Raw genomic sequence first — 27,966 nt, forward strand, 5'->3', positions numbered from 1 at the left:
AAATCCAAGTCCAACATGTAGGTTACAATTGAGTTTTGGTGTGGAATGCACATAAAAGCCTGAGTAGGTGTTGTAAACTAGAATTATCATACTTTGTTTTAGAGACAAACTTAGGGCCGATTCATACTCCTATTTTAGAGCCGAATAAAAGTCGGTTCGGCTCTGTAGAGCCTACAATTTGACGTCATTTGAGGTTCGGGGGGGCGGGTACCGTCCTAAAGTCGGCTCTTCGGTGCTACTGAAAATTTCTGACGAGCCGAAATCATTTCGGCACTACAGCGCCGAAACAGCGGTAAAATAGGAGTATGAATCGGCCCTTACTTCCATGTCGTTTGTAGATTCTCCCAATAGCAAAGACAGGGCAGTGTTTACAGTAGGTTAGCAAATATATGACTTCCAGTGCACTCTCTTCAAAATAAGAGTACCCTAGTCTAGACAATGAGTATTTGCGCATTAAAACTATACATTAACCGTTTAAATGATGCTCTACAACACCCATTATGTTTGTGTGTAAAAGATAAATAAATAATAACATTAATAAAATTATATCTAAATGGATTATGCTGTTCCAGCAAGTTAAAAAAACACACTTCCGGCAATGACGATGCGCATGCGTGTGCACATGCGCTTGTGCACGTGCACGGAGCACAGCCCACTCACGGAGCACGGCCCGCTCACGGAGCATGGCCCCCTCACGGACCACGTCTCGTCTGCGAGGCTGCAGCTGGGCCTGGGTGCCTCTCGCCAAATGTGCTCGGGGTCCTTCGCGCAGGAGACCGACGTCATCACGTATCTGGTACTCACACCGGCGGATCCAGCCGGGAGCTGCCTATGCCATAGAAAGCATAGGTGGACCCCAGGCTAATTGTAGCCTGACAAAGGCAGAATCAATACATTTCCGGAGTTATGGGCTGAAATATGGCCTCCTGGTGGCAGCACAGTGTACGACAGGCACTGGATAAAGAGAGGTATATAGATAAAGATTTTAGAAAATGAAATCAACAACAGTGTCAAGTGTACAATACAAAATGTTTATTCCGATTTCACAGTCATTATTCACACATGTGACATAAACGCAGGCAGAGCGAGTCTCCATCTCTTCCACACACACTCACAGACGCAGTGGGCATTCTAGTCAGGGAATATTAATACAATCTGGGAATACATTTCTTACCATGAATTTTCTTTACCAATGTGTTTGTAAAGGTGTCTACTAACATATCCCACATTGCTTTCTATTCAGCCACCCTAGGGGAATGTTTGACAGCTGCTGAAAGTTGGGGTACCATACAACCATTATAAGGCAAAATGTTCTAAATTTCATTATGCTTTAAATGATACTGAATCGATTCCAAGCATTGATTTTGCACGAAAAACACTCCTTGAGCTAAATTCGGCCATAGCCACTTGCCCAAATGTGCTAACCTCATCACATTGTGATGACGGCTATTGCCGTTTGTATCCCAAACTGTGTTTTTCGTGCAAATTAACTAATGCTTGGAATGGATTTAGAATCATGAAAATTCCTAGTTTGACGTCAGCAGCTAACAAAAGAATTCCCCTAGGGTGGCTGAATATAAACCAATGTGGGATATGTTAGTAGGCACCTTCACAAACACTTTGGTGAAGAAACTTCTTGGTATGAAATGTATTCCCAGATTTGACATTATTCTGACGATGTTCTCTGACCCTTCGTAGTGGAAATGTCATCAAGGCACTGAGTGGTTGTGTTAGTAGTGGTCATTATAACGACGCCATACAAATCATACAAAACATCAACAGGAGCGTATCTTTAAAACAAAACAAAATCATAGTTTTTACAAACGAGAATATTAACCCATTAAGACCTGAGACCAGATGCTACAAAATGTCTTCTAAATCACAACATTTTTCTGGAAAATGTGTTTTTATCAGTGGTTCTTAAACTATTTCATGTCAAGGACCCCCAATATGTTGTTCCAGGGACCCTCCAGAAGCAAAGATTTGAGTTAAAACCTTTGCTGTGAAAGAATATATATATATATACCGTGTATATATATATATATATATATATATATATATTTGAACACGTTTTCACACAATGAAAAGCAGTTCTACATGCTTCTATATTTGCTATTTTTTAAGAATATGCTATATTTCAACAGCTACAGTTTAAAAATAATGGTTAAAAAGCTACGGTGACACAGATGCGTCCCAGGCCTTAATGAGTTTAAATTCATAACACTGCTACTGAAAGAAGAATTTCATATAGTCAACATGTAGCATAACATCATTTTTCAAAATAAGGCAAGTAGAAGAACCTGAATCCTCTTCTTCCACGGACAGCACAGGTGATATAGATCACATGGTACACTAGAGTGGGGATTGAAGCACAGGTGATATAGATCACATTGAAGCAATAACATTGTGAAAATGCTGAATATAGGCTACCCATTTAGACCCGAAGATGATTCTACAAATGTCTTCTAAATCATGACCTATGTTTATGAAAAACCTATGTTTCTATGTCAGTGGTTCTCAAACAGTTTCATGTCAAGGACTCCCCAGAAGCAAAGATTTTAGTTAAAACATTCACTCTGGAAGAATATATATTCAAAGATTTGCACCACATATTTAGGATTTAAAAAAGAATAGCAGATCTACAAGCTCGTAGCGGGGCACTCTGAGCCGCGCTGTGAGCTTGTAGATCTGCTATTTTTAAATAGCTAAAGTATAACATGATGCTTAAAACACCAAAAGGGGTTCCCGCCCAGAATGGGTTAAATAAATAAAGCGGCCAAGGTCAAGTTAAAAACATTTCAGTTGGAATAAAAAAATATATGTTTACCCCCAGGAATGAAGAGAAGAAATCCAGGAACAAAGAAAATGGCACTTGAAACACCTGCAGAGACAATAGTGATTCAGTTTAAGTACACAAAGTATATAGCAGTGACAAAACTGGACAATTTGTTTATTTACTTTATTTCGACAGGACATTGCATATTAATGGACATGGCGTACAGTACGTACAGTGGAGTACAGTGGAGCACCAATACATTAGGAAACACAGCATAAAACCATACACACACAAGATATATAGGGCAATACAGATTTGTAACTAAAGTAAACTTGTGCATATACACTGTCAAGGTGCACTAGACTATTAGAGGCCTTCCCCACGAGAACGGCTCGGGCTGTTACCCGTTCAAGTTTGAAAACGGCATTAAAGTTTCAATCGTCCAGACGTCCACATTGCGGTTTATGTTAATTATGCATGTAGTCCACACGGGAGCGGCGGGCGCTCCGGACACCCAGAGAAAGCTGTGTGTAGTGTAGGCTGTATTATGCACGGCATGTAACATGCATATTATGTGGCATAATCATTCAGTATAGGCTACGGGGCATAATCAACTATAGCTGATGTTTTTCTTTCTTTTCATCACAAATTTTACATAGGCCTATATTCTCATAACTAAGGGCCGATTCATACTCCTATTTTACCTCTGTTTCGGCGCTGTAGTGCCGAAATGATTTCGGCTCGTCAGAAATTTTCAGTAGCACCGAAGAGCCGACTTTAGGACGGTACCCGCCCCCACGAACCTCAAATGACGTCAAATTGTAGGCTCTACAGCGCCGAACCGACTTTTATTCGGCTCTAAAATAGGAGTATGAATCGGCCCCTAAGTAGGCTACAATGTATGTAATGTAATGTGTACATGTATAAGCATGAGATTCATAGTTTGCAGATCTTAAAGCTCACAACGAGCGGCGGCATGATGCATTGTGAACTTGAGTTTGACTTTGGAGATTGAATATATTCGCCGGTGCGCAACACCGCTGAATGTCAGATAATTGCTCGTTAATAGATTGATTCCACCTGCTGCCTGCACAGCGCTAAACATTTTGCCTAATCTGCAGCTAGTTAACAAGAGAAATTGCACATAGGCTATACAAAAGTATAAAAAAAAGAGGAATTAGTAACAGTGAAAATGGGCAGGTATAGAGGAATACCTGCTACATCAGTCTTTCCAGATTGGTAATCACCATAATTTATATCTGTTCTCCGAAAATAGCTCATCTACAAGCTCATGCACTGGCTGCAGATCGGCTATTGCTGTGATACTGGAGGTGGAAAGTCTGGTGACGTGAGGTTAGTTTGGAGGGGACTATTGCGTCACCGTTTCAGCAAATAGGTACACACGGAGACGACAAAGTCGCGTCTCCAAAGTTTGCCACTCTGGGAGGTGGTTTCAAAAAGAGCCGGTTAAGTCCCCAAAAACGCTGTCTCCGTCTGGTAGAAAGGGCAGATCGGCTAAATACTTGCCCGGGTAACGCAGAATACGTCCTCATGTGGACACCACCTTAGACTATACAATTGGTCACAGGTTTGGTTGTCGAGTAACAATTTGTTTTTAGGTTGAACTTAAAGGATGGAAATGAAGTATACAATCTCTCATGGTTAAAGGAAGATCACTAGATCATTCCAGATTAAACAGCCCTGAACTGAGAGGATGTTTTCACCGGAGCCGGTTTTGCGGCCCAGGCAAACCGCCTAGTGGTCTAGACTAGTGGTTCTAGTTCATTCTAGTGGTTGCCCTAGTGCTGATGCCTCATTCAGGCTTCCTTTCTATGAATTCCCTCAGGGGAGGCAGGCACAGACCATGGAGGGTCTTGTACATAACACCAGCCTGTTTAAAAACTTTAAAATTGGAAGGTGACTGATGGGCAGAGACAAAATGTGATGGGTAACCACCATAGAGTTATAAAGGATAGAGGGCGGATAGCCCCACCCGCTGCTATTCATTTCAATGGAAGTTTCTCAGTGGCGTTTTGAAGCACCCGGAAGAAGGCTCTACTTCCTCATCTTTCCAAAATTTGGTGCCCAAAATGCGGAAGTGTTCAATGTTAAACCAACAGCTGCACAGGGTTTCCTCGTACTAAAATGCACGGGCCCGCCTGCAGTGCCAGCTCTGACCAGTAGGGCCGAGTGCTTCAACTTTGGCATACCCTTCTGGGGGCTTGGTAACCAACCAGAGCAATAATTTCCAACCTAAGTAAGTCCAAGTTTACGCCATTCAAAAGGAATGAATGGCTCACTTGTGACATACTGCCATCTGGTGGAGAGAGATGTTCATGCAGCCGTAAATAAGAAAACTTAATAAAGTCCACGCAGACTGTTAAGGACACTGTTTTTCTTTCGTTTTGCCAATGGGTTCCATGATTGACAATAACATGACAGAAGATGAAAGAAAGGCCCTCATGGATCTGGAACAAAACGATACCACGACAATGTGAATATAGTAGCCTACGTGAAATCAGTATGGACTTGGACATATTGACCATTAAATAAAAGGTGTGTTCCTATGCTCAATATTATAATGTTCCATAACTGTCTTGGTTGATGGGGTTTGTCATGTGTAATTTCTCAATTTCACAATAAGGTCATTAACAACACCTGTGAAAAGAATAAATGCTTTTTTATATAAAGACAAGTTTGATTGACTATGTCACCTCACAATGCCAAAACTTTGTGCAACAGTAGGCTGTAATTATAATTTTAAAACAATCTGTCAGAGGAGAAGCAAACCACGACTACTTAGCAGACCATTTGTAGGATTTGTGTACTATTTCGCCTCTAGTGGCTCCAAACGACATTGATTATCTTCAGTATCTTAAAAATATTTGGCTATGCTCAGTGTTCACGTGACGCTGGGGATTATAGGTACCAAATTGTCTTCACCTGAGGAACATTATAGTAGTTTGCACATTAAAGTCGTTTCAGAGCAGGTGCAGACTTATTTTATTATTTTATGTACATAGATATTTTGTCCTGCACAAGCGACATAGATACATGAATGAGCTGCTTATTCCTTTGAATTATCTTTTAAGCCCATATGAATTGTAGTGAGGCCTGCAACATTTAAACAATTATCTCTTTGCCAATGTCTTACTTTTGTTTCATTTATTATTATAGTTTATAACTTTATATACACTTTAATCTAATTCATTTTCCAAAGCTGCCATAGCATCTGGGGCAGAGGATTGGCGTGACTTCAGCGCCACATGGATACGGTCTCTAGTGCAATGGTTTAAACAAGTCACCTCAATGTTTCTATCATCTTACCTGCTTCTGGGTTCAACTGGATGACGATACCTGCGAAAATAAGAGCTGTGGATGAAAGCAAACAGTGAGATGAAAAGACAGCACTGATTATAATGACTTGGAATGGGACACAGTTCACTCTCTGACGAAAACATATCATAGCTGGCAATGCCAACAAATTGCAGTTTAATATTGCATGATACCTACATACAATACAACCATACAGACAAACAGGACAAAAGCTCTTCCAAAGATAGCCGCTCCCACTACACTGATTCAACCCCTAAAGTTCATATGGAAAAACATACCCATAGCACAATAAAACCATGTTAAAACAGTTTCCGTGCCGGGAATGGATTACTCCAGGTTACTGTCGCTGCCAACCTCGCTAATCGCGACTTTTGTTTTATGTGTCTAATCCGCTGTATTGTTATAAATAAAAAGAAAATCCGTCTTCGTCGCGGAGAAAGATACTAGATGCATTCGCTTTGATGACGAAACCGGAAATCGTCACATGCTGTGTGCTGCTAGGGCTTCTGGGAAATTGAGGCCAATGGAAATGCATGGGGTGCAACGCCTCATTGAGACCAGTCTTGTGTGCGTCTTCCGGGTGCACCAAGATGGTGGATGATACGCTCGAATCATAACAAACCACTGGAGCTTTTTTTGCTGGATTTTCGCGGATTAAAAGCCCAAATAATTCAGCGTATGCTCTAAAGGTAATACAACAATCTCGGCAGTGAAGGGGGGTTGATTAAAATGCGGGTTAAGCGTGAAAAACAGTCAAACTGTTAGTACAAATATGCGTATAGGACCAGACCTACCTAGTCCAGTGATAAGAAGAAGGAATGAAGCCAGGACCACTTTTCTGTTCTTCTTGACTAACGGGTGAGACGACCACCTGAACAATAGAACAAAACAAAAATAGTGAATGTATGTACAACATTGCATTTCATGAACACGTTGACTGTGTTTCTGGGCATTCAACATTGGAACATATTTTATTAGATACAAATTAGATGTTAGACTTTTAAGCTTCATTAACAAGAATTAGCCCTTCAGCCCTTCCCTAAATCCCACCCCAAAAAGCAATTGTCCATGGGTGCCAATCAAAATAGTTGAGCAACTCTTGCTATGCAGGTCACGCTTTCGCCACCTCATAGCTGTCAGTGTTATTTTGCATGGCTGTGTTGTTGAACACATACACAGCTTAACATCGAGAAAGTTACATGAACTGACCCACCCTGCAGATGATGGCAATTATACTAATGACCGTAGTCTTACCGTGCAACATGAAAACTCCGGTGGGAGGTCGCTAAAAGTTGATTTCTCCCTCTGTCATTTCCTCGTATTTCTAGTTTATTTGAATAATGTGACGTCATGCAGTTTTGTCGAGTGCATAGCCTACTGCAGGCCTGGTTGACTAGATTTAGAAGACATTTTGAAGGTTTTGCTACCGAAATGATCGATTATTTATTTTATATGGAGAAATCCCGTCATTTAACATGCATCTCAATGGGGGAGAAGGACAACTTGTCCTGTCTCCTCGCTGCCATCGTGCCTATTGGACCAAGGACGGGTTGGGGGAGGGACTTAGCGAATTGCTAATTGCGTGTGTGCACTCCTGAACTTACCCGCAGCAGTGGGCAGAGAGCTGGGTGACAGAACTCAGGGTGCTGAAGGACCACTGGGAGCTGCAGTATGACAGGGTAGCGGGGTCGCTGTGCAAAAAAACAGGAAAAGATTATGTATGTCTTCTGTAAAATAATTAATATATAAAATCTCATCACCACAAGCCATGTGCAGAATATCAATCTCAATATCAATGACCTACCTGATTTTGAAGAAGTTATTGAAAGTGGAATTGACACTGCTGCCCAATACATCTTCATTTTCCAGATTCTACATAAGTAAACAAAGAAGGCTGCAGGTGAGTTAGGGATTCAAAAGCAGCACATTCATTTCAAAAGAAATATGTATACACTGTATACATATTTATTTTATAGGCTACTGTATACTATACAGTATACATATTTCAGTCAGATAACTCAGTGTAGAAGCCATCCTCACTGTTTAGTATGTCTATTTATTATTATTATTATTGTCACAATTGTTGTAGCTACTGCATTGGTTTGATGGGCTATAACTGAATTATTGTTTGGACAACAGGGGCACGCCTCCCCAGGCCTAATTGCTTGACAGAGGGTATAAGTAGGCCTGGGTGATTGGGGAGCGGCATCCATGCACCTGGTGGACAAATGGTTTTTACCTGACAGACAGAACAGAGATCATGCCATAACAAGGAAGAGAAGATGTGACTGTTTGTAATGTATCATTCACTGCACTTTGGAAAGTAAATGCAAACCAAAAAGACATTGAACCTGTGGACAATCTGTTTCTTATGTCTGCGTACATCCTTAATACCTGAGTGCATCAGTGGGTTTGTTGGCTATGGTAGAAATGTTTGGAACCAACAAAATGGCCACAACACTCAGGAATAGATTGAACAAATATTTATTATAGAATGAGTGTGGATATATTTCATCTTTGGGGTTTGGTTCTGCTACATTTTTCTTGGGACAATATTAGACAGCCATCATTAAACATTAAGAGCAGGGAGATCGATATACAATAACAACCATGGGGAACAGAACTAACAGCAGAGCCCACCTGTGGTGCTGGGGTGTCGGTGGGAGTAAACAGCACATAACAACCAGGAACACAGACTCAGGTGAGCTTAAATACCCCGCCCAATTGGTCAGCTGCTTGCCACGTCATACATGGGTCTTGCATTACACTGAATACAACCACGTACAGAGCCGTATACTGTCGCTAAGAGAGTTGCACCATTGAGGGGGCAGAAAACTGAGCACTCAAGCGCTGTTCATGCAGTATTGCAGTCCTGGAGTGTGACAAGCTGGAGTTTGAAATACATTGCAAGTGTGCAACATGACAACTGAAAGTCAACTTAAAGTCTTGCACAGTGACAACTAAAGTCTCATTAAAGCTGGGCTGTTGCCTGAGTCCAGTGCATTCTGCCAACTTCCGGTCCAGTACTTTGTCACTGTTCGCTATGCTCTTCACCAATAGAAGTCTATGTAGAAGAGCCGCCATTGGACTGGCCCCATGAAGTTGTCGTATTTCAATGGCTCTGCCTACATAGTAATGCCGCGTATTAACTCCTCAAGTATACCTGACTGAACTAGCTCTGCTAGCTGGTAGCCACACACATTTGAAATAATTAAAAGCTATACACACACCTGGTATTTCATATTGCTGTGGTCGGGAGAACCGGCCCCAGCAGCGGGGGACGGGAGGCTCTGGGGTTTAGTGAAAGACAGAGTGCCAAACGTCATCTCTCCTCCTCCTGCTGCGTCTTTATCCCTGCCGCCTCCTCCTCCGACACTCTTCCAACCTTCCGGCTCTCCATCAGACACGCCGCCTTCCTCCTCCTCTCCCTCCAACACGAACGCATCGTCGATGCTGAACTGTGCTGCCATCATGGTGGCCCGACTCCTCCTCGCCCGTTATAGTCAGACCCTCTGGTCTGGTGGAGTGATGCACACTGTGGTGTGGGGCAGAGGGATGTCAAATGTCAATTCAACTCAATTCAATTCAATAGAAAGCTTGTGCCGAGCTTTATAGGGTGTATATGCGCGTGATGTCATCTTCATACCCGGAGGTTATGCAGGGACAAAAGGAAAAAGATATTTCTAGCTCTTGACAGTCCATACATACATCCAAACAGAAAAGTCCTATCTGATTGCATTAAACAACGTAAAACGACAATATACTCACTTTGTCATTCACATTGCCACTCGATTTGCCATTCACTTTATGCATGTGCATACCCTCTATTGGCATGAGAAAACATACGTTTTGTCGTTTACAATGCCAAAGCAAGTGTCAAAATATAAAGTATAGTAAAGTAAGGTAAAGTATATATAGTTGGAGGGGGTAAACTTGGTAAAGCATTAATTGTGTAAACAGAGCTATGTCGCATTGCGTTGTTATTATACATGTTATATATAGGGTATATTAAACAAATAGCACCAATCTTTTGCAGTTATTTTGGGACAAATAGCAGCATTTTCCCGCAAAACTATTTAAATAGTAAAAGAAATCATCGAGTGTGTGTGTGTGTGTCTTTGATCCGTTTGATTATTATGGATTATGCATGTATTATTATTTTCGTTTCAAAATGCTTTAATGACATGCTGAAATGTGTGTAACATTACCACGAGCATAAATAAATGCTAGTAATATTATCACATGTCTGATGATCGGACTTGTAAATGGAAACCCGTCCCGTTTTTTCCCCCCACACTCATCTGAAAGCCAGAGGCGACCGTTAGCTCAGCAAATAACCTGAGAGAGACCCAGCCAGAGTAATGGTGTTGTTCTTCTTGTGGTAAAAAACAAACATTAACCCGAACCAGCACTGTTGTTCTTGAGGTAAACAAACGACATTAAAGATTAACCATGTAAATTACTGTCGTTCTAAATAAATTAACTTCAGCTAACCAGTTACCAGTAAGCTATATTCTCTCTGCCATTGTTGTTTGTTCTTTTTACAGCTATGCTGCGATCAGATGATTAGATTCAAGGCGTAAAACTTAGCTCTCTCTTTGAAAAGATGTATTATAATATGTCAAACTTACTGCCTGTTCGCTCTGCCTCTCCGCGTTGATGTGCCCGTGTTAAATAACTACATGATCGTATTGGAATTTTGGTTTTTTTTAAAAGTCCATCCAACGAACGTCTGTTTTTCTGATGCGAGAAAACTTTTCCCAAACTTTGGAATCTCCTCTTTTCTTTTCTTTCACATCCGTCGCTCGATTACTTGCGACTGATTCCGCCCCGATGGATGGACTTTAACGGCCAGTCCATGTAATCGAACGTCGCGATGTCGATTTGGTGGCGACAATCAATACGCTACAAATCAAAATCAAGCAGTTTAATTTAAACAGAAATCAATGATTAATTGTTGATTAACTCAATATTCTTCCATATACTCATTGTGCATGAATTTATGATGAATTCCTGTTCTGTTCTTTGGCTAGAAGTGTCTATTTAATATTTATACGTCTCTAAATGTTTTGATGAATTGAACAAGGTGGATCCTCTTGTAAACAAGTGTAATGCTTCACTCACAGTTAATCTTTGTATTGAGTTGTGCAACTTGTGCTTGAAATGTACTGTAATTCTGCAAACTGTTAATACATATTTCAATCCATCAATCAATCAATCATATTTATAGAAAGATTATTTACACTTTTTTTTTTGATTGATTGAAATATTTATTAACAGTTTGCAGAATTTACAGTACATTTCAAGCACAAACTCAATACAAAGACTGTTAACTGTGAGTGGACGACCCAATTAAGCATTACACTTGTTTACAACAGGGTCCACATTGTTCAATTCATCAAAACATTTAGAGACATACAAATAGACATTTCTATGTAGCTAAAGAACAGAACAGGAATTCATCATATAGGAAGCAAAAAGGGAAAAGATACATATACAGTGAGGGGAAAGGGGGGGGGGGTGGGGTGGGGGGGATTCAGATCTTACAGAGGCCAGTTTCGAATTGCAGCCATCCGTAGGTGCCCTTTGAGAGCGGTTTTGAAGGAGTCAAGGGATTCACATGTCTTAATGACTGTTGGTAAGGCGTTCCACATTTTGGTGGCATAGGAGCGAAAAGAATTTAGTCCCTTGTTTGTGCCGAATCTGGGTTGTACATGGTTTGTTGCACTCCCTCTGGTGTTGTGGGTGTGGACTTCGTTTACATTAAGGAAGTATTTAGACAGGTACATGGGTATCTTGGTGGTGTAACGAATCTTGTGGACCAGACCCATTGCAAGATGCTGTACTCTGTCGTTGACCCTAAGCCATCCCAGCCTGTCAAAGTGGGCAGGGGTGAGGTGGGTTCGGGGGGTGAGGCCAAGTAGGAGCCTGACCAGTTTGTTTTGGGAGGTCTGGAGCCTTGTTTTAAGGGCCTTTGAGGTGCTGTGGTACCAAGAGGTGGATGCATAGTCAAAGAAACCTTGTACGAGGGCTCCTGTTAAGGTCTTCAAGGTGTTTTCGCTGACCAGTGAGGAGATCCTGTAAAGGAATCTTGTTCTTTGATTGACTTTTTTGATTACGTTGGTGGCCATTTTATCACCGGAAAGATTGGCCTCCAGGATGGAACCTAGGTAGGTAATTTCATCTTTTCGTGTGATAACATTGTCACCCACTCTAACCAAGAAGCCATCTGCCTTGCTGAGATTACTATTTGATCCGAAGAGAATGGATTCAGTTTTTCCCAGGTGTAAGGATAGTTTGTTATCAGCGAGCCAGGTGCAGATTCTACCGAGTTCAGAGCTGAGGGTCTTTTCAACCTGCAGTTTGTTCCTGTCCGAGACCAGCAGTGCTGAGTCATCTGCGAACAGGAACAAGTTGCAGTCACAAGCTGAAGTCATGTCATTGACATATATTAGGAACAGTAAAGGCCCTAGTATGCTTCCTTGTGGGACGCCACAGCTCACTGGGAGGGGAGGGGACAGTGTTCCGTTCACCTCCACCATCTGTTCTCTCCCCTCCAGGTAGGATTGCATCCAGCTCACTGATGTGCTATCAAAACCAATAGCTTTAAGCTTGTTAACCAGTATGGAGTGGTTCACGGTGTCAAAAGCCTTTTGGAGGTCCAGCATGACCATGCCGCAGTATTTTCCAGCGTCCACCTCGTGTTTGATGTGGTCGCTCAAATAGAGGAGGCATGTGTCAGTGGAGTGGGATGTTCTGAAACCAGATTGGAACTCGTACAGCAATTTATTAGTGGCAAGATACTTTTCAACCTGTTCATAGACTATTTTTTCCATCACTTTCGAGTCAGAAAAGTCAGAAATAGGCTAGAGATTAGAAAGGAGTTTCATTTTGAAGATGTAAAATATCTAAGGCAGTGAAATAGGCACTGAAAAAAAAGAAAAGGTTTAAACCATGTGATTTCCAGTAAGTCACACATCCCATGAAATGAAAGCCTGGGTAATAGGTATCGAGGCTACACATCCCATCCCCACACAGAGCAAACACACAGCTGCGAATAAACAATATTAGATTTAGAAGATTAGTCATTATATCCTCGGTGGGTGCCGTGGCAGTCATACTGAAACAAGCTCAGAGTGAACTGTTGCTCTTGGAAATTCTTGCAGTGAGTGTTTGTTTTTTATATTTTGTTTAGATAGTCTGTCTGTTTTAACATGGTGAAATGTATTTTATGTTTCCTTCAGATGACACATTACAGCGGCTTACCTTGGCTTTTGCTGCTGCTCTTCTTCCAGGTAAATCCACATTTCTTCTTAAACTATTTGAAGAAAAAGTGTATAAAGCAGAACGTCGGAAAGTTAGGTTTACAAACTATTAAGAATCTGTTTGGAGCATTTCATCATACTTTTTCCAGCAAGACTCATTTTGTGTATTTTGCTGTAAACATAAAATAAATGAATAGACTATCAACAATGTTGTTTTTTAAATGTAAATCTGTGTCTGTAAGTTTCATTGTAGGCCTATAATAACTACAGTTCATTATTATTGTAGGCCTATATTGTATTATGCCTACATATCGCTTTATCTTTTTATTAGGCTATTGTTAGATTATTTATTATTAACTGTCTATACCACATTTTCATGCCAATTAAGGACAGTAAAATGTAACATGTGGCGGCTGGGGCCCCCATAAGAGTAGATTTGTCAACATTTGTCATTTTCCAAAACATTTAAAGCTCATATAATGTGTAGACCTGCATGTAGACATGCAAATTTTGAATAGCAGAAAAGAAAATAGGACTTTAAACAGTACTGTTTTAATTGTAATGTGACCCCTGGAACTTCCTGCGTGGACCCCACAGTCCCCACTTGAGAACCAGTGCTATATATATATATATCGGTTTATTTTCAGTTTCACTTTATTTGTATTTATAGTACAAATTCACCCCAAAGAGGTCTCTGTTCACTTTACAACAAGAATACATCAAGTCATATAAAAAACACAAACATCTAGCAATAAGAAAACATATTAAAATGTGCATACTGGTAGCTATAAATCATCAGGAAGAAAGAAAAAGAAAAATTACAGCACAGTATTTTAAAAATCACAGGCCGGACATGGTGAAAATAACACTGGTTTCAATCCCAGCAAGCCAAATGACGTCATGATGATGACGTTATGACAACGTCCTCCAGTGGTGTTCAGTACTAGGCCAGATCACAGCCTATATGGGGATGATCTTTACATTCAGGACTAGGCCAGATCACAGCCTATATGGGGATGATCTTTACGTTCAGGACTAGGCCAGATCACAGCCTATATGGGGATGATCTTTACGTTCAGGACTAGGCCAGATCACAGCCTATATGGGGATGATCTTTACGTTCAGGAGTAGGCCAGATCACAGCCTATATGGGGATGATCTTTATGTTCAGGAGTAGGCCAGATCACAGCCCATATGGGGATGATCTTTATGTTCAGGACTAGGCCAGATCACAGCCTATATGGGGATGATCTTTACGTCATTTCCAAGACGTCTTCACCAGTTGAAATAATATAGCTTATTCTGGGCCAGATCTGACTAGTTATTGCGAACGCAGTGAGCCACTTAGTATGACAGCAAGGCCTGAATGTCTGTGTGTCACGCTGTTACACCACCCGCCCGCCACCAGAGGGCGCAGCTAGACAGCAAGGGCTGACAGCTAGACAGCAAGGGCTGAATGTCTGTGTGTCCCGCTGTTACACCACCCGCCGCTGCTTAACAACGACACTGTCTGTAACTTGCTGTACTAGGCCCAACATAAAAATAATACGACTAGTTACGACACTGTCTGTAACTAGGCTATGTGTACTAGTGTGTGCATATGGGCTAACGTTAGCTAAGCAGTCACAGTCCTGTTTACTGCTGCTCAACAACGACACACCAGAGGGCGCAGCTAGACAGCAAGGGCTGAATGTCTGTGTGTCCCGCTGTTACACCACCCGCCGCTGCTTAACAACGACACTGAATGTCTGTGTGTCCCGCTGTTACACCACCCGCCGCTGCTTAACAACGACACTGTCTGTAACTTGCTCGCTGTTACACCACCCGCCGCTGCTTAACAACGACACTGTCTGTAACTTGCTGTACTAGGCCCAACATAAAAATAATACTGTCACAACGACAATTGTTATTGCAATTTACGATCTGCGTTCGCTTCCCGCGTTCTCGCGTCTTACTTGTGATAGGACTTAAGTTGATCTGGCCCCGATCGGACTCTCTCTGATTCATCCAGGGACGTCTGTCTTAGTGGGCAGAATTTATGTTGGTTGAAATCAGGTGATATCCTAGGCCAGATCTGACTATAGTCTTGGTTTGACTTGATCTGGCCCCAATAGAGCGTTGCAGTCCCGCCCCCTTTCATGACGACGCCAGGCCCAGGAAATAATTCCCAATCCATTTTTCAAAATAATTACAAAGAAGAAAAACAACAAAAAAAGTGTTGTAACTTGCCGTTTTCTTCTTCTTTCTAATTATTTGTTCGGCCCGAAAAACTGTGTTTGTTGTCATTATTTGTCACGACAAGAGTTGGCTTTGTACGACGCTTAGAAGGTCTTTAAATAAATACTTTTTGAAACGTCTATGAGGAAAATGAACGGAGAATCATTTCCTGTGCGGGGACTCGAGACTGGGGCGGGACTGCTACGCTCCGTCACTAATTCGTCCAGGTCCTGACCGTGCTTGCTGGGATAAGTCTAATGCCGTAATAATATGTTATTCTGGTGGATAAAGTAGCCTACTCAAATGTTTTACTTGGGTAAAAGTATCAATACTGCAATGTATGAAATACTCTGTTACAAGTAAAAGTGTAGGAGAGAAATTAAAACTTTACTTGAGTAAAAGTACAAACTTCTTGGTTCTAAAGTACAAAAGTAAAAGTACACATTTTGCAGTATGTCCTATTTCACAACTTTTCAAATGTGTAAAAATCCTCTGAAAATAGCACATCTACAAGATCACAATGTGTCATTTAGTCACACTACTCCAACCTTTGCGGCCGGCCAGGTTTCCTCTGCCTTACATGTCTGGGTTGTACATGGCTCCACACTGATCCTCCCCTGTCTGCCGGTCCAGAGAGACTTCACCGGGGCTGTCGTCACATGGAAGTATAAAGGTCCAGTCAAACTCCTGTTACCACGTACTGTACCACAGCATCCCACTGAGCAAAAGGAGGCTATTAGAATATTGGGGGGTCAAATTATGACAGGCAATTCCTGCTGTCAATATGACCCCCCCCCCCAGTCAAAAAATACTTTGTTTGAAATAGACACTCATGCTTTCCAAGGTGTGATTTGGGGTCCTAAGGATGAATACAAAATGTATATCAACATCAAAACCAAAATGTTGAATTGTGGGTTTGAGCTCACATGCCCTGTTGATGTAAATCAAAAGGGGGGGTAACTACCTGTCTAAAATCGGGCTATAACTGCATGGTCTGGTCTAAAAGTGAATGTCTTTTAGTGGTCTAAAGGCTTAGCTTAGACATTGATTATCTGTTTTTTAAACGATTATATAGACTGAGTCTATATACGAGTATACAGTATATAGTCTATATACGAGTATATATAGTCTATATACGAGTATATAGTCTATATACTTGAGATTTAATTGGAAGATAAATATGCTTGATGCTTTTAAGCTGTCATACTGTAATGTAATAGGAAAAGACTTTTCTTCATAAACATTATGGTAGGTGTCACAGTTCCTGCCGAGTCCTCTGGGTCTGTTACGATCAAGGATGACTTCTATCTGTCCATCTCACATGTCACCGCTGCCAATGAGGGAGAGTATGTCTGTACGCTGGAGGAAAACAACATGGAGTGGATGAAGACGTACACTGTCAAAGTTGATGGTGAGGAAATTGCAAAGCTGTATTTGCTCTGTATACTTAATGGTGATGTGGTGGAGCGTTTTTGGAAGAGGGTTTTGTGATATCCTGTTATAAATGCACCACGTCAATAAGGGCCTTTCTCGGCCACACCTCTCTCCCATTGTTTATATTGTGTTTTAGGTTCCAAGATGGCCACAGCACCAGGAGGGGGTGGCCTTACTGGGCTGTGTTCACACATTCAAGACACCTGTCTTGTGTCTGTCTTGTGTCTGTATATAATGGCCGCTCCAATGCATTTCCAGTGGAAGCCCATTATGGTTTGACCAAACATTTTGTTTGATGGGGAGAGGGGGGCAGAACACATCCATCAAAGCTGTGTTCAGACACAAGTCAGGTGTCAGACACAAGGCAAGTAAGTGTCTTGAATGCAGCCCAGTAAGGGCATATGTCAACCCCGCCCCACTCCCTCCTGGTGCTGCGGCCATCTTGGAAACAAAAAAACAATATAAACAATGTGAGAGGGGTGGGGCCGAGAAAGGCCCTTCTGACAGGACGTTTAATTTGTTCTCTCCCCAGTTTCCACTGGTTACACTCTTAAAGCATACGAGGGATCCACTATTAACCTGCCCTGCCATCGTCGGCCATCATCATCATCATCCAACCAGACTGAGACCTATGCACGTTGGCTCAAAGGAAAACCCGGGGATGACGAGCGGAGGCAGCTGTTTCCCGTAGAGCTTCCGACGCCTGGTGAGAGACTGGAATGGCTCTACGTGGACCCGCTGGACGCCGATCAGACCATCACCCTGAAGGAGCTGGTGGCGGAGGACAGCGGAGTGTACCACTGTGAATCTGCAGAGGGGGACAACTTCAACACCATCCAGCTGATCGTGGCAGGTATATGGATTTAGAGAAGTGGTTTTTCAACGTGGTTCAGGGACCACTTGAGGAGGGGGTTCCAGGTGGTCCCCATGCAGCTAAATAAATGGAGAGTTGGTAACCAAATGGACCCTTATTACTATAGATCTTTAACTCTTGAGAGTGTAAAATTAAACCAAATGGACCCGTTTCATTTTACGCTCTCAAGAGTTAAATTATTGTTAAGCATCTGCATTACTTACATGTAATTTACAAGAAGTCTACACAATTAGAACAATGTAAAAATAATTGTTATTTTGATCAATGTTTCAACATAGCATGAAATTGTGGACCATACAATAACCAACAACAAAATATTCTTTAGTCTCAGGTCTAAAAGAATAAAATAATGGGCCTTGCCCATTATTAATTCAGCATTGGAGCCACGGACCCACCATCTGATGACATTTAGCCTTTCAGAACCAAAACGTTGAATATTTAGTTATATGGTTCGATACGATTTTGTCCACAATTCCATGCTGTGTATTGATGTTGGTACCAGAGATGCAGGCATACTTTGATCAAATTAAGTAACAATTCTTCTACATTCTCAATCTCTAATTGTGTAGACTTCTTGTAAATTAAGTAATGGAGAGGTTTAACAATAATTTAACTCTTGAGAGCGTAACATTTGGAAATTGTGAAATGGGACATTCCGCACAATGCGTTACTTTGTGTGTACTTTAAGTACATTTTGAGGACAATACTTTTGTACTTTTAAAGACAATTTTATATTATGGACTTTTACTTGTATGTAACAGAGTATTTCTGCATTGCAGCATTGATACTTAACCCATTCTGGACGGGAACCCATTTTGGGGTTCTGTACACAGTATGTGTACTGTACAGTATTAAAAAATTACAAAAGGTTGATGCTGCCATATAAATATTTGAAGTTTTTCAGGATTTAGAAGGCGTTTTTAGTAAAGAATGAGATTACGTTTTTACACTAGTGGTTCCCAAAGTGGGGTCCATCCAGGGGGTCCCCATCTAAATGATAATTAGGAACCAAATGGACCCTTATGGGTCTGTAACTCAGAGGCCCCTTTTCCACCGGTTGGTTCCCAGTGGGAACCGGTTCAGTTCTTTTTGGTTTTTAGTCCATGAGCCAGAGCTCCAAAATTGAAACGTGAATTATGAATTGAGTGGGCAAAACCATACCTATATTAGATTGTTATCACCATTAAACTCTCCCAATTGAGTACTTACACGAAGACAATGATTTATTGTATTACAAATTTTACATTTTTAAATATGCAAATTAGGCATTATGTAGGAAAATATGCAAAATAATCAAAAACATGAAAAAGCTACTACTGTGGAAGGGTTATCATTTATTAATTTACTTGTATTGATCCTATAAACAATTTCATATAGGGTATAGTTTGCCCACCAATTTTGGAGCTCTGGCTCATGGACTAAAAACCAAAAAGAACTGAACCGGTTCCCACTGGGAACCAACCGGTGGAAAAGGGGTCAGAGTGTGTACAAATGGAACCAAATGGACCCATTTGTAGTACTCTCAGAGTTAAATTAACATTGCTTTTACAATTATAAATTGGGGTCCCAGAGATCGAAATGCCATTAAATGCCTAATTCAGGTCAAACCTGGGGGTCCTTGAAATGAAAATGGTTGAAAATCACTGATGGAGCCGTAAAAATATTCTCTTATGGGGGTCCGTGGCATATATTTTCTAATGGGGGTCCGCGGGGCTAATTAGTGTCAGTTTGGGGGTCCTTGGCATGAACAAGTTTGGGAACTATACTGTTTTACACCAGTGCCTTTGAACGTTTCTTCTAGTTGCTCCTACCGTCCGTCCTCACTCCTGCAGCGGCTTCACCACAGCATGGGAGTCCTGCCAGGACCAGAGCAGCCGGTCCTGGGCCCCCATGCTGGAGGAATCCATGGCCGAGTTCTCACAGAAGCTGTATTCCTACCTCCGCCAATCACAGCCCTCCAAGAACCTGCTGTATTCTCCAATCAGCATCAGCATGGTCCTCTCCCATCTGTTGCTGGGTAAGAACACTTATTTCTCACTAGTCTAGTCTAGATTCTAGACTGTCTATAGACAGACAGTCTAGAGTCGAGACTAGACTAGACTCTATAGACAGAGTATAGTCTAGTCTAGACTCCCAATGCTTTCTTTTCCCATAGACATTGTGCTTGTTGTCATGAGTTGTCACAACTCGAGTTGGCTTTGTACAAGGCTTAAAAGGTCTTTAAATAAATACTTTTTGGATTGTCTATGAGGAAAATGAACGGGGAATCATTTCCTGGGCCCTGGTAGGGGGTGGGACTGCGACGCTCTATAGAGTCTAGTCTAGAATCTAGACTGTCTGTCTGTGTCATCAAATCGATTTCACAATGAGCCGGTGAATGAGATGGGTCAGAGTACAGCAACTTGCAATGGGCCTGGTCTATAAGATTCGCTACACCACTAAGATACCCATGTTGTACCTGTCTAAATACTTCCTCACAACACCAGGGGGAGTTCAACAAACCAGTTAAACCTAGCCTCGGTCCCAGCCTTACTCATCTGCACAGAGAAAAGCCTGGTCACAACCTCAGGCAGAGAGTGTATATTATTATTATTATTATTAACACAAATTATGGATTGCAGCTTTTAAAAAGTGTGGTTGTCAGTGGTCACGCTTATAGTACATGATCTCAAATAAGTTACACATTTTATTTATATGCTTATTTAACAGGGAAAATATACAAAAAAACAATGTATCAAGTTGTAAAAACATGAAACGTTGCATTGTATATGGGTTTGTAGCCAAGGCTAATTTACAACCCCAGTCCTCCACTCTGAAATGTCACAGTAACCTTCTTCCATGAATTTGCGTGTTCCACTCATTTCTGCGTCATTCCCCCCCCATTTCTGTCCCATCCTCTGTCTTCACTAGGTGCGAGGGGAGATACTCGCAGAGACATGGAAGCAGCCCTCAGAGTGGGTCACGACTTCAGCTGTATTCACCTCCAGATGAAAAGGCTGAGAGAGAGACTTCTTGACTCTTTGCAGATTGCATCTCAGATCTACTATAATCCACGTACGTGACGTACGGTACTACTATGCCACAGTGGTCCCCAAACCTCATTTGGGTGTGTCCCCAGACGATTAGCTTCATGTGCAACGTCGTTTTCTCACTCAACAGTACTATACAACATACTTATTAGTGTACACTAGGGTATCTTATTAGTGTACAGTACACTAGGGTATCTTATTAGTGTACACTAGGGTATCTGTGCATTCCTAAAGAGACAATGTAAAGACCTTTAAGACCTTTTCATTACCAAATTATACGAAAGAAAGAGGCAAACATTGTGAACATAGCCGATCTACAAGCTGCTCACAATGCCTTGCAGTTTGGCTATTTTCACAATATTTATCTGTGGAACTGAGTCAAACTAAATGTAATAATATTACATTTATATATTACATCTAATATTTTCAAAATATATAGTGAGTACTTTCTACTTTTGGTAAGTTTTTATGCCAATACTCTTGTACTTTTTACTCAAGTACATTTTGAATTCCGGACTTTTACTTGTAACGGAGTAGTTCTACACTGCAGTATTGGATACTTTTACTTAAGCAGACACCATTTCCTGCCTGACACTGTGTGTTTCCCCTCATCAGACATGAACCTGAGCGAGGCCTTCGCCGACCAGTCAGTCCAGTTCTATGACGCTGAGCCCAGCAGGCTGCTGGACACCGACCAAGCCAACACGGCCATGATCAACGGCTGGGTGGCCGAGAAGACCGGCAACAAGATCACACAGCTCGTCCAGTCAGTACCCGCTCACACGCAGTTGATACTCCTCAACGCGGTCTCCTTCAAAGGTCAGGTGTGTGTGTGTGTGTGTGTGTGTGTGTGTGTGTGTGCGTGCGCGTGCGTGCGCGTGCGCCTATGTGCATAGTTTTCTCATGCTGCCTTATTGACATTTGTATTTACTACATTAATATAGGTCAGGGTGCCATGAATCCATCAAGTAATATTATGATGTTAGAGCTTTGAAAATACATCAACATGTATTCTTCTCTCATCTGTCTCATCTTGGGGGGGGGGGAGACACCAACAAAGCCTCAGCCTGCCTCCCACTGCTGCTTCTTAAACACGGTTTGCTCGTTTTTCTTTGTTTTGCTTTTTTGGTCTTAAAAAAAAAACTGAATTCCCACGATTTTGCAACGGGGGGGGGGGGGGGGGGGGTTGGGGGTTGTCACTGGACTGACCTAATGCTTCCTTCTATGCATGAGGAGTACAAGCTGCTTCTTTTCACCTGACAGGGGAGAGTTTCCCCGGGCGGACGTAGCACGTGGAAGGAACATGTTATTCCGACCAGTTCCTTTCCCCACCATCAGGCGCCCCGGCTGGCCAGGGGGAGGCAGTATTCATTCAAGTTTTATTTATTCTCGAAATTACACTGAGTAATCAAACTCATTTTCAGTGTCGTCGAGTAATACAATATCATATAGAAAAACATCACAAGAATACATCAGAAGATCAGGAAAAGAAAAACTAAAGTTATACATGTGAATTACATGGTTTACAAATAAAAAGCTACGTCAAAATTCTAAACGATCTAAAAACAGTATAGAGACCAGGATTACTGCATGTTTTTTTGTGAGGGTACCTACCCTAGGGGACAGGGGGAGAACATGTGAGGGTACCTACCCTATAGGTGACATGGGGAGAATATGTGAGGGTACCTACCATAGACTGTAAAAAATATGGACAAAGCGTTCCCCGGGTCTAACATGAACGTAAAATGAAGCCTGTAATAATATGCTAATTCCTGATGTAAGTCGCCATCTTTGGTACCAGCTGGCCATTGGCTGGCTCCGTTTTGTATACCAGCTGGTCATTGGCTGCCCAGACAACGAGGCGGGACTTCCCCCCTTCTTCTCCGTTGGTTTTTATTTTGACTCGAGTGGGTGGGGAATCCCGATCATAGACTGTAACGGTAGCCACACCCCTCAGAACATACGCGACTTTATGGTCATTTTTTTTAATTAATGGGACCATAATTTTCCAAAAAGAATATTATGACATTAGAAATGAGACTTTAAACTAGTGACTGGAAGAAGAAAGTATTCATGACCATGTTTATTAAGGTAATACAGTCTAGGTGAAGTTGGGCCAAAATACATGGGCCTCTATGGAGCTATGGGGCTTTTTGGGTCCAGTCCAGCGCCACAACAGGCCATTATATGAACTACCGATTTCAAATGAGGCTTCACGAAATATCTGGCTGACTGCCCCCCTGGTACCTACCCTATAGGGGACACGGGGAGAACATGCAAACTCCACGTTATGCGCTTTTTAAATGGCTCAAACCATCCTATATGGAAACTTTCTAATCACCTCCTGCCAGTTCTCCTGCCTCTTCACTCACCAATAAGGGCCCACGCTGCAAAGGGCCTGCAGGCACGATCAATTCACTTGACTGGGGTGGCCTTGTCAAGTGGATTAATCAGATGCTATAGCCTGTGTGTGTGTGTGTGTGTGTGTGTGTGTGTGTGTGTGTGTGTGTGTGTGTGCACATTCTGCACAACTGTGTGTACATCTGTGTTTCAGGTCAGTGGATGGTCAAGTTTGACTCGATGTCCAAGAAGACACAGTTTACTAAACTGAATGGTGATGTAGTGATGGCTCCTGCTCTCTACAGCTCCACATACGCATTACCCATGGCGTATGTGCCTGACATCATGGCAAAGGTAGCACGCACGCACACACGCACGCACCAGTGTTGATTTCGTCGATTAAAACTATTGCGAAAAATGTTCGTCGACTACCTTTTTTCAATGCAGAAAACTAAATGGAAACTAAATGAAAACGCAGAGGAAAAAGCTCCAGGGAGTCATAAATACAGCACAGAAGATCGTTGGCTGCCCTCTCCCCACACTGGAAGAACTACACAGAGACCGCTGTCTTAAAAAAACTCAGATCATTATGAAAGACACTTCCCACCCCGCTCACTCACTGTTTGAACTGTTGCCATCAGGCAGACGGTACAGAGTGATCAAGTCAGGGACCAACAGATTCAGTAACAGCATCTATCCCACAGCGGTAGTTGCACTCAATGCTGCTAAAAATCTGTTGCTGAGACACATGTTTTGTTTTTCTGCTATCGGTGAGACATGGCAGGTGAAATCATGATTTTACATTTTTATTTATTTTTGCTATTTTGCTTCCTAAACATGTTTTCTTTCAAACTAAAGCAAAATAAACATTAAAAATACAAATTTATATGTTTATTTTGATTTGATTTTAGACAATGATAGCTCGTTTTTCTGGGTGAAAATCCACCATCTCTATTTTCATGATTGGTTGTTGGTACAAAGGAAGTGACCATATTTGGATCGGACCACAGTCAGCTCGAGGTCCAGACCTTTCCAATGATATATGCCATTATATGTTGTTGCCAAGGTTTGGATGAGATATTTTGTCTCAAAATAGTGGCTTCAAATAAAACGTTTTGGAATTTTACAATACAACTCTTTAAAGGCCGTTTTCTCAAAATGAGTTTTTTTCTATTTTCTTCTCCCTCATACCTGGGACAAAGAATCTCCACTTCAGTTGAACTCACATACACCAAACGTTCCAGTCTTATTCATAACTATATTCTGCAGAAATTTACAGAGGGATTTATTGATATATCATTCACAGCCTGATTTACATCACATTTTATACCTAAAAACATGCCGAAAATTGGGTTTTTTTATGCCTGTTGACACTATTTTCTGATTTGTGGAGTGATAATTAGAGATATCTAAAATCCCATCTGTAATTTTCTTTGTCTCTAATGTGTCAACAAAATGAAACGATAATTTTGAACCTGGCTTTATCCGATCTTCAGATTTATCGTCCCGAAATGTATGCAAATTAGCGCATATAATGCCTAATTTGCATATTTAAACATATCATTTCAGAAAACTTGTAATACAAAAAATCTTAGTTTTAATATAAGTAATCAACTGGAGAAGTTTCATTGTGATAGCTAATATTTAACTTATTTTCCCTATTCACCTACCATGTCTCACCTTTAAGTGCAATAAGGGTTTGTTGTGCGATAACAGCTAAAATTACATGTTTGTGCATTAGTGCTACAGGGGTTGTGCAATAACAAGAAGTCATGTGTGTTTTGTTTTAGCTTGTATGTTGTTTTGAGATATGATGCACTGATTGGTTGGCACTTCAATTTCGTTGTACACGTTGCAATGACAAATAAAGATCTACGTGTATCTATCTAAGCTATGGTGACAAAAACTAAGACTAAATGTAGAGACAATTTCCTCAACAAATAAAAACTAGACTAAAATGTTAGGAAGGAACTACAGTGGACAAGAGATCCAGTATAAGTAAAAGACAAGTCATTTTACACTTTGTTGCATGCTGAAAATAGCAGATCTATAAGCTCACAACACGTCACGCTGCTACGCTTTGTGAGCTATAGATCTGCTATTTTCAGCAAGTGTAAAATCAGTAATTTCGACGGCATCAAGGCCCGACAAAATACATTTTAGTCGACTAAAACAACTGCAGAATTAGTCGACTAAAATCTTATGATATTTAGTCGACTAAACACTAAAACATTCCAGGTGACTAAAATATGACTAAAACTGAATGGAGTTTCATTCCGACTAAACTAAAATAGAAACTTGCTGCTAAAAACAACACACACACAAACTATCTCTTTCTGGCCAACAGGTTGTCAAGTTGTCTCTGACTGGCGACAGCAGCCTCTACATCCTGCTGCCTCGCACCCACACGCTGGCCGACCTGCAGCGGGTGGAGGACAGGCTGACGGACACCGCCGTGCGTCACATGATAGCACAGCTGACTGCCGCCACTCCCCAGACCATCGAGGTCACCTTGCCCAAACTCAAACTGGACGTCCAATTGGAAATGAACTCTCTTCTCAGGAAATTAGGTTTGTTTAACATTTGTTTCTTTCTTTTTTTTGCGCTTTCACTTCTTCAAGTTCTTCTAATTTTGACAAGTGTCAGTCTGCCCAGCGTTCACTGTGTAAAAAGCATGGATTACGGATGTGTAGGCCTATATTTCAGGAAACTCCTGTTAAACTTTCCAACAAACTCTGGTAAACTAACGAATTGTACCATCACACCTGTATATTACCGTATATTACTGTATATATATATGCCTGTTAAACCTGAAGTTTACGGGCAAATCTAGTGCCCATAATTGCCCGTTAACTCCTCTTTCACGTCTGTCATCCTCTCTAGTCTGCTATGGCTCCACATTGTCTTTTGGATCCCGTCCTTCAATCCTGCCTTCTCTCACTCACTCTCACTTTGTTGCGTGCCATGATGTCACGCACCGAAAATAGCAGATCTACAAGCTTGTACCTATTGTCAATGTGTGTCAGCGGCACGCGAAAAATGTTCGTCGACTACCTTTTTCCACTGACGAATGGAAACTCAATGAAAACTAAGCTATGATGACTAAAACTAAGACTAAATATACTGACAATTTCGTCAACAAATAAAAACTAGAAAGTCATTTTACATTTAGTTGCATGCTGCAAATAGCAGATCAGCTATTTTCAGCTGTCATTACAATGGCATCAAGGCCCGCCAAAATACATTTTAGTCGACTAAATCAACCGTATATTTAGTCGACTAAAACTACACTAACACTAAAACATTCCAGGTGACTAAAATGTGACTGAAACTAAATGAAAACTATTCGAGAGACTTAAATCAAGAACTAAAATCTCATTTTGCTGCCAAAAACAACACTGCTCCAGTCCAAACCTCTCCTTTGTCCCCCGACACACAGGCCTGTCGTCGCTGTTCCACGAGCCCAACCTGTGCGGTCTGTACTCGGAGGACAGGCTCTCTCTCAGCGACTCGCGCCACAGGGCCTTCCTCACGCTGGACGAGGAAGGCGTGGAGGCGGGCGCCGCCACCTCCGTCTCCTTCTCCCGCTCGCTGGCGTCCTTCTCCGCCCTGCGGCCTTTCATCCTGCTGCTGTGGAGCGACCGGGCCAACGTCCCCCTGTTTGTGGGCAGAGTCACTGAGCCAGAGGGATAGAGAGACATAGAGAGAGACAGATTGAGAGAGAGAGGCAGAGAGAGAGAGAGAGAGAGAGAGACACACACAGACAGACAAAGATCCCGGCCCGATCATATAATATTACTAAACTAAAACAAATAAAAACAGAATTAAGACCATGGAAACCACTTCATTTTATTTGCTGAAGAAGTTACACAAATCCACCACATGATGGCAGCAGCCACACTGTAATGAACCGCATTGACAGTGAGTAATACACATAGGGATGCCAGTAGTGACTTCTCATGTCATTCACCCTCAAAGAAATCCCTCTTAATAATCTCCATATACAGTATGTGACATTAAAGGTTTTAAAGCACTAGCTCAACTTGGTAAAGCAGTGGTTCCCAAACGTTTTCACGCCAAGGACCCCCCAAATTGACACTAATTAACCCACGGACCACTGTTTGAAGAGATATGCCAGAGACCCTCCATAAGAGAAGAATTTCACGGCTCTAGCAGTGATTCTCAACCAGTTTAATTTCGAGGACCCCCAGTTTGACATGCATTAGTCTACGGACCCCCCATTGAATAGCATTTCTATCTCTGGGACCCCCAATTTATATTGTAAAATCAATGTTAATTTAACTCAGTGTACATTTGTACACTCTCAGTGTTACAGACCCATAAGGGTCCACTTGGTTGCAAACTATCATTTATCCCCGGACCCCACTTTGGGAACCACTGTGGTAAAGCACATCAACTGAGCAAAAATACCCTGAATTATCCCTTTTTTTCCACAGACATACAATTATACTTAGCGGCAGTGGTGACAAACAATCTGTAAACAAGTCAGCATTCAGAATGTTAAACTCAGGAGCATGTCATTCATATTCATAACTGCTAAACATGCAGCTTAGTTGTAGGTAAGATGTTGACATGACCTCCATTAAAAAAGGACAGACTTGAAGGTTGTGGTACCTGAACTATAGGCCTCTATACCCGTTTTCTAAAAAGCTCAGAAACCGGGAATTTAAGATC

At 41.7% G+C, this 27,966-nt stretch overlaps 2 protein-coding genes across 4 annotated transcripts; one reads left to right on the forward strand and one right to left on the reverse strand.

The window, feature by feature from the left end:
- Positions 1 to 1,010: 1,010 nt before the first annotated feature.
- tmem134 (transmembrane protein 134) lies at positions 1,011 to 10,907 on the reverse strand. The gene is made up of 8 exons (XM_083765027.1): positions 10,744 to 10,907; positions 9,343 to 9,647; positions 7,917 to 7,984; positions 7,717 to 7,803; positions 6,907 to 6,983; positions 6,104 to 6,148; positions 2,828 to 2,881; positions 1,011 to 2,352 (listed from the first exon to the last, which is right to left on the reverse strand). Exons 2-8 carry the CDS (start codon positions 9,583 to 9,585, stop codon positions 2,270 to 2,272), a joined length of 657 nt encoding a protein of 218 aa, XP_083621153.1. The 5' UTR covers positions 9,586 to 9,647; positions 10,744 to 10,907; the 3' UTR covers positions 1,011 to 2,269.
- Positions 10,427 to 27,039, forward strand: serping1 (serpin peptidase inhibitor, clade G (C1 inhibitor), member 1). 3 transcript variants are annotated; one of them, XM_083765025.1, is made up of 11 exons: positions 10,427 to 10,537; positions 13,357 to 13,407; positions 16,159 to 16,267; positions 16,847 to 17,005; positions 17,561 to 17,881; positions 19,704 to 19,919; positions 20,813 to 20,956; positions 21,547 to 21,750; positions 23,486 to 23,625; positions 25,619 to 25,841; positions 26,711 to 27,039. In XM_083765025.1, exons 2-11 carry the CDS (start codon positions 13,357 to 13,359, stop codon positions 26,962 to 26,964), a joined length of 1,821 nt encoding a protein of 606 aa, XP_083621151.1. In that variant the 5' UTR covers positions 10,427 to 10,537; the 3' UTR covers positions 26,965 to 27,039. The 3 variants fall into 3 exon arrangements, with proteins under 3 accessions (XP_083621151.1, XP_083621152.1, XP_083621150.1); XM_083765024.1 differs by lacking the exon at positions 10,427 to 10,537 and adding an exon at positions 13,156 to 13,277; XM_083765026.1 differs by lacking the exon at positions 16,159 to 16,267 and having other exon boundaries at positions 10,479 to 10,537.
- The last annotated feature ends 927 nt before the right edge of the window (positions 27,040 to 27,966 follow it).

Source organism: Protomyctophum parallelum (genome assembly GCF_964188405.1).
Source record: "Protomyctophum parallelum genome assembly, chromosome: 5".
Classification (NCBI taxonomy): domain Eukaryota; kingdom Metazoa; phylum Chordata; class Actinopteri; order Myctophiformes; family Myctophidae; genus Protomyctophum; species Protomyctophum parallelum.